At 36.4% G+C, this 13,714-nt stretch overlaps 1 protein-coding gene and 1 long non-coding RNA gene across 2 annotated transcripts in view; both read left to right on the top strand.

Annotated features, from left to right (window-relative positions):
* LOC120637206 overlaps positions 1–13,714 on the top strand; it is an 82,195-nt gene that overhangs the window by 61,010 nt on the left and 7,471 nt on the right. The window lies entirely within an intron of this gene.
* LOC120637205 (protein ALP1-like) lies at positions 9,360–12,054 on the top strand. The gene is made up of 2 exons (XM_039908909.1): positions 9,360–9,766; positions 10,509–12,054. Exons 1-2 carry the CDS (start codon positions 9,480–9,482, stop codon positions 11,389–11,391), a joined length of 1,170 nt encoding a protein of 389 aa, XP_039764843.1. The 5' UTR covers positions 9,360–9,479; the 3' UTR covers positions 11,392–12,054.

Below are 13,714 nucleotides of genomic sequence, written 5' to 3'. Positions count from 1 at the left end.
GAGAAGGGGTTAAGGTTGTAGTCCACCATGCTAGCCCAGTGCGGATTGGTTGACTCCACACACCTTTGAGAACATTATGTGAAACTCTCAGGCATGCAGGTTTCCTCCTTCCTAAAAGTTGGAGGTGCTTTCTGAAATTCGGACTCGGCCCCCCCGTAAGTCAAGTCGAGTTCCTACCCACTGGGCACCGCTCAAAAGACGTCTTGCGAAAAATCTATTTGACACCATCTCTGGTACAAAATTTTACCGGGCATTGAGGTTTTGTGAGTCTCTGTTCTCTCCACAAGTTTTAACTGAGAAAAGCCCAAATGTGATCCGACTCAATCAGAATCTGCGGTACTAATTTAACAAGCTGTCCTATTTTCGGTAAGAAAATTAAATTGAATTAAATTGTAACAAATAAACCATCGTAATTGACAAAATAATGATGATGATGATATGTCTATAATATACATTTATAGTTTTTATATATTATAGAATATGTTAACTTAATAGATGTATAATACACAAGAATAAAATATTTATAAAGATAAACGGAAATAACAAGGCCTCCGTATCTTTCGGAGGGTAAAGCTTCTTCCTACGAATAAGGAAAAAAAAAACGTGTGTGTACTTATGTACACGCGTTAGAAGTTATACTTATTTGGCGTAACAAGATAAAAATCTATTCAAAAATTTATTTTTTGCCTTATTCTAAGTTTTTAGAAAAAACTACACTATAGTCGTAAAAATGTAATAGGCCCGTTTTGACATTTGTCATCGCGACGTAACTAGTTATGGTACCATAAGACTCGGGACTCGATACTCACGATAAATCAATTCAAGTTTGTATCAGTACTTGATTGATATTATTATGTATTGTAAAGTGTTCGTTCGTTCAAAGTATTCCTTTAACTTCACAACCAATACGCGTGACTGGCTGTTGATTATACGTCCACTTTTCAACATGTTGAAACAGAGTTAGTACTATATAACAACAAACACAAAAATCGAGTCAAATCACTATGTTTAAATTAATGTCCAAAATAGAAGAGCCATAGTTAACGTAATAGTAAACAATATATATCAAACTTAAACGAGCGCACAGTCAACTTTACAAGATGAGGAACGAAAAACTGCGCAGTGCGCGCGGGGACGCTTCAGTCATGTGCCGCTTGGTCAGATACATCAACTCAGACTCATTATTTGGAACCCATTTTGAGAACCAAGCTCATTCTTTGCAGTAAAGATAACTACACAATATTTAATTTCGATATTCAGTAAAAAAATGGTTACAGCTCTAGTATAAAAAAAAAAAGACTGAGAACGTAACTGTTTTCGGAACGTTTCGCAAGAATTATAAATTGCCTGCTACTATAAAGTAAGCGCAAAAAGAATACTCGCGATATATTCTTTCATATTATTTAACGTCCCAAAAAAATTTACGTATTTTTTTAAACACTGTATGTTATTGATTTTTATTTTATTGTTTCTTTCAGTTTCGTTCCAAGTTACATTCTATGGTCTTGCACAAATGTCAAAACGGGCCTATTATATTTTTACAACTATAACAATATAAAATACATTGAAAGTTCATTATAACGCATTATCTAGTTATCTCATTATTGGACAGCCAAGTTTCACTCAACATTAACATTTGAGATTTTTGTACAATTAAATCAATTTATATTACCGGAATGAGCCCGCAGTCTTTGACAATTTAAATTGTACACTGTCAAACCTTATAGCTAACTGCAGAGTGTCGGTTTTTTGTGACTGTGTTTGACGGTTGTGGTTAACGCGCCAAAAGAAGTATAACTTCAAAAAGATACGTCCAGTATATATCTACTTGTGTGTACTAATTTAGTTTCTGATTAAACTGAAATTTTGATTTTGCTAATTTTCTATATGAAATACAATTGAGTACATTTCATAATTAAAATGGTAGGTGAGCACTGAAACTTTCTGTTGTCATGTGGTTGGATAGTTTAGTTTGGATAAAAAAATCCCGTTGTTTGATAAAACCTAAATATGATCTTCTTGTTTCTCCTGGCTATTATTCCAATTCATTTGGGGTCAGCCCTCCTAATATTCCTGCGCCACACCGTGCGGTTGTGGGTGATACAACCTAAATATGAATGTAAATGTGAATTGAATAATGTTTTAAAATTATTAAAATGATTTGATAATATGATGAAGATATTATAAGATAGGATTGCGAAAGAAATACTTAAATATAAAACGGTTCGCTGCCGAAGATTGCAGCTCAAAGTGGAACACAAATAGCTGCAAAACTTTTGTGTACCGACGGCCTTCAAACAAAACCCTTGCCTATGTTACGTTTAGTGTCGATTTTACCCAGCCGGTATGGCAACACATCAAATATATCTATACTATCATAAAGGCCGATAAATATACATTTCCCGCGTACATTTCAATTTAGCACTCGCTGTGTTACAATATTTTTCTGCGATCATTAGATGAATCTTAGTAAGATTAATAAATGAAAATATGATTTTCGTCGGTATTTCGAAAGCTAACAGTAAATAAGGCTCTCTCTTTATTTACAATCAGAAATATTATATATTATAGCACACAAAAATTGTGACGCGTTTTGTGGAAATAAAAAATATAATTCTTGGGCACGTATTAAAATATTTAAGTTCCTTAAATGTAGAAGGGTTCTCATTCAACGTGGATCTCATGGAACGTTGGAAAGGACTTTTATTTACCAATATTTTTATGTGAAAATCAGTATCGGTTACAGGGTCAAAGGGATGCGAAACGACAACAAAGATTCTGCTTGTCACGCGCGTGATTGATGATACATCCCCCTTCTCCTTTGTCAGCCGCTCGCGTAACCAAATAAGCCTGTAAATACCACAGCCACCCGCAATAAAAAGACCAGGATTCGATCATGGTCACCGTGTCAAAAGTACACGTCATATGTAATGAAATCCTCCCTAATAAATAATAAAGTTCACCGCTCTGGTCCCTGGGATACGGTAGTATGTAGCGTAAATAACGAGGGGTATGGCAGTTATATTGATTACCGTTACATTAACAGCACTTACCTCTAACAGGGTAGCTAGCTACCATCTCAGGTGGCATAACCTTTCGTGATATCAATCAGTTCTATAGGTAGATTTACAATCTCAATCAAAGTGAAGGAGTGATAGCCCAGTGGGTAGGACTTCGACTTCAATTTCAAGGGTCCGAGTTCGCATCCCAGTACGCACCTCTAACTTTTCTAAGCATTATTAGCAAATAGAATATCACTTGTTTCAACGGTGAAGGAAAACTTCGTGAGGTAACCTGAATGCCTGAGAATTCTCCATAACGTTATCAAAAGTGTGTGGAGTCCATCAATCCGCACTTGGCCATCGCGGAACCCTTCTCTTTTTGGAACCCGTGCCTTGTAGTGGGCCGGTAATTGGTGCCATTAAGCTGATATAGACAAAATTGCGTTACTAATTTTATATTTGTACCTTAATAATAAATACGTACAGTAAAGTTGGTTTTAGATTTTCTTCCGAAATCATATAATTCAAGTGATTTAGTAAAAGACGAAGACGAAGTAAAAGTTATAATTGAATACGTTTACATCACCACAATATATTTTATTTTTATGTGTAAGGAAGTTGAGAAGACCTGGCTAAATGAAAGCAATTTACTTTGACAGTATAGTTCGTGCAAAAAATATGAAACTATGCGCTGTGACCGCGCGGTGCAAATTAAGTTGCCGCAAACTTCATTTTCTAATAAAATTATAAGTCTTTGTAGAATGGTCGTCTGTGGCTAAATAAAAAGCTGTGTACTCTACGAGAAGTTATTTGAACGAACTTACAAAGTGGTACTACGAGTTGTCCGCCAACCAGCATTACGTGGAGGGTCTAGCTTTTTAATCAGACATTGGGTGAAATATTATTAGGGTGAGGATAGTGACGATGATGATAAAAACTATTGTTGCTAATTAGTGCTATTACCATAGATATATTTTAAATTGCTGCTTATCCATCCCGGACATGGTCAATGAACACAAAACATGGCACCGATTTATTGGTGCGAAAACGTGAAAAGATTACCAGGCGGGAGCATAGCAGTACAGTAGTTCAACTTTTTTTATTATTATTCCACTACAAGTTAGCCCTTGACTGCAATCTCACCTGGTGGTAAGTGATGATGTTGTCTAAGATAGAAGCGGGTTAACTTGTTAGGGAGTATGGTAGTCATACCCCTAATCGGTTTCCAAGCGACATCGCACCGTAACACTAAATCGCTTAGCGGCACGTCTTCGCAGGTAGGTAACTATCCACGGCCAATGCCTCCTATCAGACCAGACTTGAGAAAATTCTGAAATTATAAATTCTCAAATTTCCCCTGCCGGGAATCGAATACGGGACCTCCTGCTTAAATTCACAGCGCTCACCGTTGCGCCAGGGAGGTAATGAAAACTAAATACAATAAGCGATCCCTGATCTGTCTATAGCTTTTTTCGTATAACCGTTCTGACAAGGATAAGCCATATTTTCTTAATGACTAAAATACGAAGTGGCTAAATTAATTCGTGGTCCGTTGTAGTTCATGAGTATTCTAACAGATGGCACTGCTTTTTTTGTGCGGGGCCATATCTGTTTATTCATATCGATGGTTTTTACTATTCTTCAATGTCGAATGAACAAAACGAATGTTGGACCTGACAATTAAGTTAAGATTAGGCCTTTCATTCAACTAAATTAGTACTATCAGCCCTTCAACCTTTCTAGGATACTTGAGTTCGCTTAGAGATTACAAGACGACTAAGACAAACGACGAGGCGAAGGAATAGATCAGTCATCTAATAAACTGACTGATGTGCGTATTCGCTAAGAAGAAACGAACCTAATTTTAAGCTGTAATAAAAAAAAGTCAAGAGTTTATAACTATAGGGATATATATAAACTCTTAACTTTTATTTTTTGGGTGTACCTTCTTACCGTGAATTCCATTAATAAGTCTCGTATAAAAAAGGTGTTTTAAGGAATTCTATGGTTATTATTTTGGTTCAATTAAAAAACAAATAAAAAAAACAATAACAAAAAAAACCTGGCAAGTGACTCGGACGAGTGTAACACTCGCGCACTGATGGTTCCGTGCCTTGGCAAGAACGTTTTACCAATTTTGGGATAAAAATTATCGTATATGTTGACCCGGAATATCACCTACTACTATACCAAATTTTATTTAGATCCGTTCAGTAGTTTTCACGTGATGCTCTGATCTGTTCTGTCTGGACAGACAGACAGATAGACAGCAAGAAAGACAGCCAAAAATTAAATAAAAATCTGTTTTGGACTTAGTATCGATTATAAAGCAACCCCTGGTAAAAATTTTCAAAATATATTAAATTTAGATTTTATAAGTATAGATATGAACAATCAGCTGTTGCCACTTCGTTGACTTCGTCCGGGGTTGTAATCCTACGAAAAACGTAAGGGATAAAAAGTATCGTATGTACATTTCTAGGATGCAAGCAAAATTTATCAAAGTACAAAATAAAGAATGCCGAAGATAGGTAACAAATTAACACAACTTTCGGGTTTATAAATACGAATATAAATAAGTTTTATGCACTAAAAACTCCTTGACTGAAAAAATTATTTTTGCCAATCCCTCAATGCAGGTTTAAAACTATTGATTGGCAAAATCTGTTGGGCACACAGCTCGCAGAGCAACTAAATAAAGTGGAAAAATTCTGATTTTTACCGCTCCTTGATAGGGAGTAGGCGTAGAGGGCTCTACGACGAATAAATTCCTCGTAACGCCCTCTACGCCCTCTTGCCCTTGTTAAGATGTACAAACGATGCAGCAGTTTTAAATTCATAAAGAAATTAACTCGGAAATACAAGACTTGACATACGAGTACGTTGCTGTTCCTGTACACTTATTCGGGGATATAATCCAATCGTTTCATCTTAAGGGCTTAGTAGACTTACCAGGAGGTAGTTGTAACTTACTAAAGTTCCCACCTATGTTCGCCTGGATGTGTAAAGGATAATCCAACTGATATAACTCAGCACTTGGGTGTTTGAAAGTCTTCATTAATTACGCAGGAGCGGAAACTTACACTTACTTATGTATCGCGTAACGTAATTGGTAAATAACAACAGACTTGTTAGGCCGCCTCGATTTCATTAAGGGAGTGGGTACGCGTGTTTTACGTAACCAATTAATTTAATGAGTAGGCACTACCACAGTATAAAGAAGCAGTACAGTGGTTTGACACGTTTGATCTCGTGGTTTTCTTTAATTTTTTTAAGTAAGGCCTAGACTGCAATCTCATGGCAGTAGACATTTTTTTTCCCCAAGAAGAGGGCAGAATTTTACCTCCCTCCCCTTTCCTCCCTCAACTTTATCAACTTTAATCAGGCAATAATATCCTGATAATATTGGTTTAAAATTAAACGTAAAAAATAATCAACCCCTTTTCATTGTGGAATTTGACCCGTGCGTAGTGGGCTGGTAATGGATTGAGACGATGATGATGATGAATAATAAACGGGGGTAATTTTCCTATTCCATATTGCCTTGCCTTGGCAGATGGACATGTTGTTTTTTTTCCTTTTGGATATAATCGGGATTTATAATGATTGTCTTTTCCCTATGCTAGCCGTGCTAGTGATGTTAAGTGATGGTACAGTCAAAGATGTTAGCGTAATACGTTACCATTCGGGTAACGTATTACGCTAACATATTAAACCCTTATCTGTGATCGGTTTCCACACGGCATCGTGCTTAAACACTAATTCGATGCATTGCCCATCTTTGTCAGAATTATAACCAGAGGGTCGAAGCTGCCCTGAAAAATGTCAACGTATAGAGGCTATGGCTCTATAAGGAATAGAGGCCTTACTACTTAGGCAAGTAAGTCTTTCCTCGCCTCGTACTTTGCGGGATTGCTCTGTCTAGGTTTCTTCGTCGGACCTCTGTAGGACTATGCTTACTGTGTGTTACTACGCTCCCGTTTGTTTGACAAATTAAGAAGAACGACACGCAATGGAGCGTGTGTTACATGAGTAGTTTATTATTTTCAGTACATGGTGAAGAGGAGACAATATTTTAATTTAAGATAAAATATGGAAACGCGTAAACCGCAATTATTAAGAACTATCTATTTACCTATTGAGAGTTCGATTTCTATAAATGCACTGATAATAACCATGGTCCCACTGCAGTAAAACAAAAATTGCATCTTGCATCTTTTCTTTTCTTTTTTTCGAAAACGAAAAAAAAACAATCAATTAATGTTAAAAGTTTTATAACCTTGAAATCTTCAGATCATTTCAGGTTATAAGAGCCATCCAGGGCAAAGCAATAATTGCTATCATTAATTTAAACCTACTATCTGATGTTTTTGGATTGGATTGATTATTAATTTCAATCGTATAACGTTATCTTTCCTATGTAGACACACCTGTCCATACACGTGTTTTCCTTTTTATTCCTTTTCTTCCCGATATCACCATCCAAAAGGGTCTAAGGGTCATTTTTATTACAACGAAACTGTATAAAAGGGAGAACACCAATTTAATATAGACATTGTTAGCCTTTGCCTATATGTTTATTAAAAAAAACGGGTCTTACTATTATTAGAATGTCCAATATTATGCTTAATCTGTGATCAATATAAATTTAAGTGGGAGTTCAAAATGACAGGAATTAAAATTCGTAAAGAGAGTTACAAAAAAAAACGAAAGGAATATTTGAACAAGGTGGTATTGAAATAATCTGGTGTAAGATGCCTAGATAATTGTTTAAAAAGGATTGTGATGGAGATAAAGTGCCGGGATTGAAAAAAAGGGAAGAATTATGATAATATAGATTTGTAATGTTTATAATGAGTTATGCTGTAATTAGAGTAAACACTCTGAAAGATAAGATTAAAATGACTATTCCAAACTGGAATACTAAAAATAAAGTAATTTTTAATTTAAAGTCTTTTAAATTACACATAGATAAGAAAGCTACAACAAGCTACTTAATAAATACAAACACGCGAAGTTGTAGGTGTAGCAAGTGCATTGTACCCTCTGTTAACAATTATTAAATTACCGAGAACTTTTAGAGCTGAAAGGTTGTTTTTATATGATAAGAACAATGGCGAGCGTAAAGGACTAAAATAATTTATCTAACGTAATTGCACACAGTTCATCTGCAAAGCATCTGATGTGAACACCACATGATTAAACTGATGTGTTGTTCGCATCCGATGTTTCTTAATTTATTGTTATTTAAAGATAACTGCAAATCAATACTAATAATTAATAAAAAACGCAGACGAAGACCTGAGCAACAGCTAGTTTTATGTACAAAACAATGCATTGTTTTCTCCAATTAATTGTCTGACATAAGTTGGCGAGGGATTGTGTATATATTTAGATTTTAGATAAAATAAAGATATTGAAGAGTTAACGGTGACTACTTTTACACGATAACATTAGTATTTTATATATGAAATCCATAGAACGTTCGAGTAATACTCGAATGTTTGAACAACAAATAAAATACGTTTACAGGGACTTTATACAAAAAATAGTTTAAGCGTTAGTTATCTGTAAAATTTATCGCTTTTTCCATCCAAGTTATTTCTATCAAAAGCGGATGTTTTCGGAAAAGACATTCATGTTATCCGTTCAGTATTTTTTTGATCCAATGCTTGAGTGGAGTATAATATATCAAAATGTCGTACGAAATTCCAGCTTATATTTGGGAGGAAAATTAGACGCCTTAAGACTGACATTAATACCGGAGATTATTTTTCTTGATTTGATTTATTACTGGGCTCAGGGTTATACTTACCGTCGCCGTTTTCGTATAAGTGAAAAATTCATCAAGTGAGACAGGCGTGGAGAAAGTCGCGTGCAAAAGCTAGTTATCTATTTTTACTTTTTAGTAGTGTATATGTTTTCGCTACTACGTCAAATAAGAACAAAATTCTTTGTTATTTAAAACTTATTGGGTTCCGTATTTTTATAACGGATTGAAAGTAGTAAAATATTCGATGATCACGTTTTCGTAATTACCATCAAATAAAATAGAAATGTATTGATATCCAAATTTTTTGTGTTTATGACAGCCAAAAGGCGCAGTGGGCATTGATCCTGCTTTCTGAGTCAAAGGCCGTGGGTTCAATTCCCACAACTGGAAAATGTTTGTGTAACGAACATAATTTTTTTTTTTTTTTTTTGTAATTTTTTGATCAGTGTATTAACCTACACTTGGAGGAATTATCAATTTTTATAAATTTAAAATGCATATAAATATTTTCGGAACCGACAGGATTTGAACCTGCGACTCTCGGGCAATCGCGGCCTGAGCGCTTTCACCAATAAGTGCGTGCGTTCAGACATGCGGGAATCGTGCGTTTACGAATCGCGCGGTTTCAAACCGCAAAATTGTGATGCTATTCAGACACGCGCGGTTAGTATGCGATTTCGTGCGGGTAAAGCGTCAGTTTCAAAATGGAGGTCGACGAAGAAGTGTGTTTACTGTGGTTGCTCCTTAAAAAAAAGAAAAGAAAAAGGCGGTATTGGGTGCATCCAATATTACGTGACCGACTAGTACATGGTCAGTTCGTAACATTATATCCCAAATTAAGAATGTATGATAACAAATTTTTTGACTATTTGAGAATGTCAATAAAATCTTTTGATGAACTAATTGAACTGATCAGGCAAGATATTTCATGCTCTGAAACGCATTTGAGGCCAAGCGTGTCACCGGAAGAGAAACTCGTAATAACTTTAAGGTAAGATTTATTTATTGTTCTTCAAAATCAGCATAAATATTTTCTATAACTGTAGAGGACTGAGAGCCAGAACTAAATTGCGATGGTGACGGTGACGGTGCCGGAACAGGAGGAGATGATCCAGATGTAGTAAAATATCCTTGCGGGCTTGTATACTGTTGTCCTTGCCAATACGTAGGTGTGATCTGCTGAGTATTGTAGCGAAGAGGGGGTGGTAAGCTTTGTCCTTTTTGTATCACTTGAAGTAATTCAATTTTGGTTGCTAAACGCCTATTTTCTGGTACTTTTCTGAGTTCTTTATATAACGACAAACAAAAGAGTTTGTCGTCATCTTGCTTGGTAATACTATTTTCTTGAAGTTCATTCTGAAAATGTTTTCGTGACTCGATACTTTTTTCTATTAAAACCGCTATTTTTTCTTCTGGCACTTGTGTTTTCTTACGTTTAGGGGGACGTATTTCAGTGGCTTCGGTTGCATTGGCGTTTAGTTCACTTGTCTCCTCACTTTGCCTTTCATTCTGTTCTTCAATATTAGTTGTAGTGTCTTTATTACTTACACTATTCTGCAGGAAAGATAATCTTGAAAAATACATATATCGGGCTCCTTTACGAGCACCTGAACCAGAAGGAGTTGTTTTTTCTTTTTTGTATTCTTTATTGTAGCAATCTCGTATATTTTTCCATTTTTTTTGGAGTTGTGTACCTAAAAATAATAACATTATTAATAATATTCTTGTTTCAGATATCTTGGTACGGGTTGTTCATTTGGAGAACTAAGCTACAATTACCGCCTAGGAAAATCGACGATTACTGGAATTGTCCGCGAAGTATGTAAATCATTGTGGAATAAGTTGGTAAACATAGTCATGCCCGAAGCGTCTGAAGATATCTGGAAGACAATAGCACGAGACTTTGAGAGATATGCAAATTTTCCAAATTGCATTGGTGCTATAGACGGCAAGCATATCCGAGTTATAAAGCCTGTTGATTCGGGTTCTTTGTATCATAACTATAAACATTACTTTTCCATAGTGCTCTTAGCACTTTGCGACGCCAACTATTGCTTTACTTATGTTGATATTGGGGCTTATGGCAAAAGCAGTGATTCTGCTATATTTAAAAATTCGGTTTTTTATAAACGCCTGACAGAAAAATCATTAAACATACCAACACCTAAACCAATATCTAATGTAGACCTAACACCAATGCCTTATGTTATAGTTGGAGATGAAGCCTTCGGCTTAGCAGAAAATTTAATGCGCCCATATTCAGGCAAATGTTTACCATATGAAAAAAGGATTTTTAACTATAGGTTATCGAGAGCCCGACGTAATATTGAGTGCACTTTTGGTATTTTGGCGAACAAATGGCGCATCTTTCATAGGCCTATAAATGTAAACATAGATTTTGCCGAAGATATAATAAAAGCTTCTTGTGTTCTACATAACTATGTGCGGACTAGAGATGGTCTAAAATTTAAAGATACTTTATATAATGCACCCATGACTAATCTCAATACCTTGCATGCGGGAAGAGGGACACCGTCATCTTTGAATATCAGAGATAAATTCGCTCATTACTTTGTGAATGATGGGCGTGTTCCATGGCAAGACACAAAGATATAGCTGCAACTAACATACCGTACTTGTAATGTTTAGGTACATAACTAAATGTAAACAAACGAAATATGGTAATACCGTTGTGACCTTCATTTGAAAAATGCTCGAAATGTCTGCATAAAGCAGCCGAAGTTTGTTTATATTTATTTAAGTACCTAAAGTATACGGAGAGTATAATATACGCTTCATAACAATAATTATAACATAATTCTGTCAATTATTTTTTGGTGAATAAACCTACTTACTTAAAATATTCTTTTTTTCCACCGTGTCTTCGCAATTTCCAAATATCTCCACCAACTCTTGCCAAGCTCGGTTCTTGATAATTTTATTTGAGTAATCATCACACTGAATGTCCCATATTGCAGGTCTCTTCTCCACCTCATCAATAAATAGTTCAGTGTCGAAACGATCCATGGCGAACTCGCGAACAGTGACGTGCTCACCGCGCGGTATCCGCAACGCAACTGAACGCGAAGTAAAGACTCCATAGTAATAGAAACGCGCGGGAGCAGCGCGATTCTATTTTCTGGCGGTTGGGTTGCGGTAACCGCGCGGCTTGATTAACCGCGCGGTTATGTCTGAACGATTACTAACTAACTCATATAAATAAGACCCGCGCGATTTCCATGCGATTCTATAATCGCGCGGTTCCCGCCGTGTCTGAACGAGCGCAAAGCTACGGCTCTCCTACCGGCGCTGCCGAAAATTAGTATATGCCTTTCACATCAGTCTTATAGCGACTGTAGCGTCATCTAGTAGGAAACGTTGCATTTTCATAATATGCATTTTAAACTTATAAAAATGAACATGAATGTTTTTCAGTGTCTGGGTGGTTATATGTATATTATAAGTATTCATCAGCTGTAATATTCATCAGCTATCTCAATACCCATATCACAAGCTATGCTTGCTTTGGGGCTAGATGGCGATGTGTGTATTGTCGTAGTATATTTATTAAAGTGAAACTTCTTTGTCGACGTATGTAAGAAAACTTATAGCAATGTAAAAAATTGTAAAGTTTTTTTCTTACGTTTTACTTCATTTATAAGTCACATTTTTCCGTTTCGCGTCATATTTATTTTCAGTACATTCAACACGTGGGTATGATTACGGTATTATGGGGAGTAAGTTATTTCAGGTTAACCTTAGATTGTAAATATCATTGAATGTAAATAATTTTATTAAAACTAGCAATTATTAATTAATACGATTTCACTTTTGACGTAAAATAAATACAAACACTATTTTTTTTTAATTATCAGCCTTATTATATTACTCTAGGTATCCACTTTCTCTCTTAAGGGAGAGAATTATTTACAGTTTAGACCCTCAACTCTGCTCTAGTGCAGGTTAGCGGGCATTAATGATTAATTACACTATTTTAGTTAGAAAACCAGCACCGATCTTTATCGTTGAAGGCCAGGGTGGATAACACAAATTGTCTAACTCAGGGTTGGTGCTGATAACTTCTTGCCAGAAAACTCCAATTCCTCAAATAACTATCAACACAAAAAAAATCCAATACAAAATACATTCTTTGCCCTACCTGGCAATCTACCTCAGGACCTCGTGATCCGTAGTAGAAATAATAAGCAATGGTCTATTTTACAATTTTCAGTCATTTAACTGCCTCAGTCAAATGTCTGAAAATTGTGTAATCGCTAATAATAATTAATTGAGTTAATCTCGTAACATCGGGATGGGAGGGGTGATATTTCGCAACAAGATCCGAAGCTCGATCAACCCTGAAAAGATTAACATGTTACCCACAATTTGCCGCTGACACTTTGGCAAATCCCGGCGACTTAGTTTTTAAGAGGCTATTGCAAAAATAAATTGAAGCACAACTTTCATGTATCAGAAAGCTAAATGGCATTTATTGAAAAACACTAGGTCAAAATACCTGATCTACTCAAATTAAACAAAAAGTGGAGTTAGCTTTGCCCGCAACTTAGTCTGCTTTAGGAAGGTAGTGTTCAGGGTAAGAGGGGCTAACGCAACGCGGGGCAGCTGCAGCGGTGCATATCAACCTGGCAACTGCAGTATCTGGCTCCGACCCTGGCCGACCGGGGTCGGGGGGACCACTCTCCGACACTACCCACCCCTGGCCCAAGCGGGTTTAGGGGGCAGGAGCGCGGGGCACCCGAGGAACGCTTACCTGGAATGAGCGAACGGGGAGGAAGGACAACCGTCCGAAAAACTGGTAGCTCCTCCAACCCTGTATCGATTAGACTGGCAGGCTCTCATACCGGGCAAAATACCACTGCAGCTGGCCGCAAAGGAAAGGCGGGAAAGGGTAGACCCCTTCAGGGGGTTCATTCCGGCA

The sequence above is a fragment of the Pararge aegeria genome, chromosome 3 (assembly GCF_905163445.1).
Source record: "Pararge aegeria chromosome 3, ilParAegt1.1, whole genome shotgun sequence".
Taxonomy (NCBI): domain Eukaryota; kingdom Metazoa; phylum Arthropoda; class Insecta; order Lepidoptera; family Nymphalidae; genus Pararge; species Pararge aegeria.
Note: the sequence above shows the minus strand (reverse complement) of the source record. Positions and strands in the feature narration are given on the sequence as shown.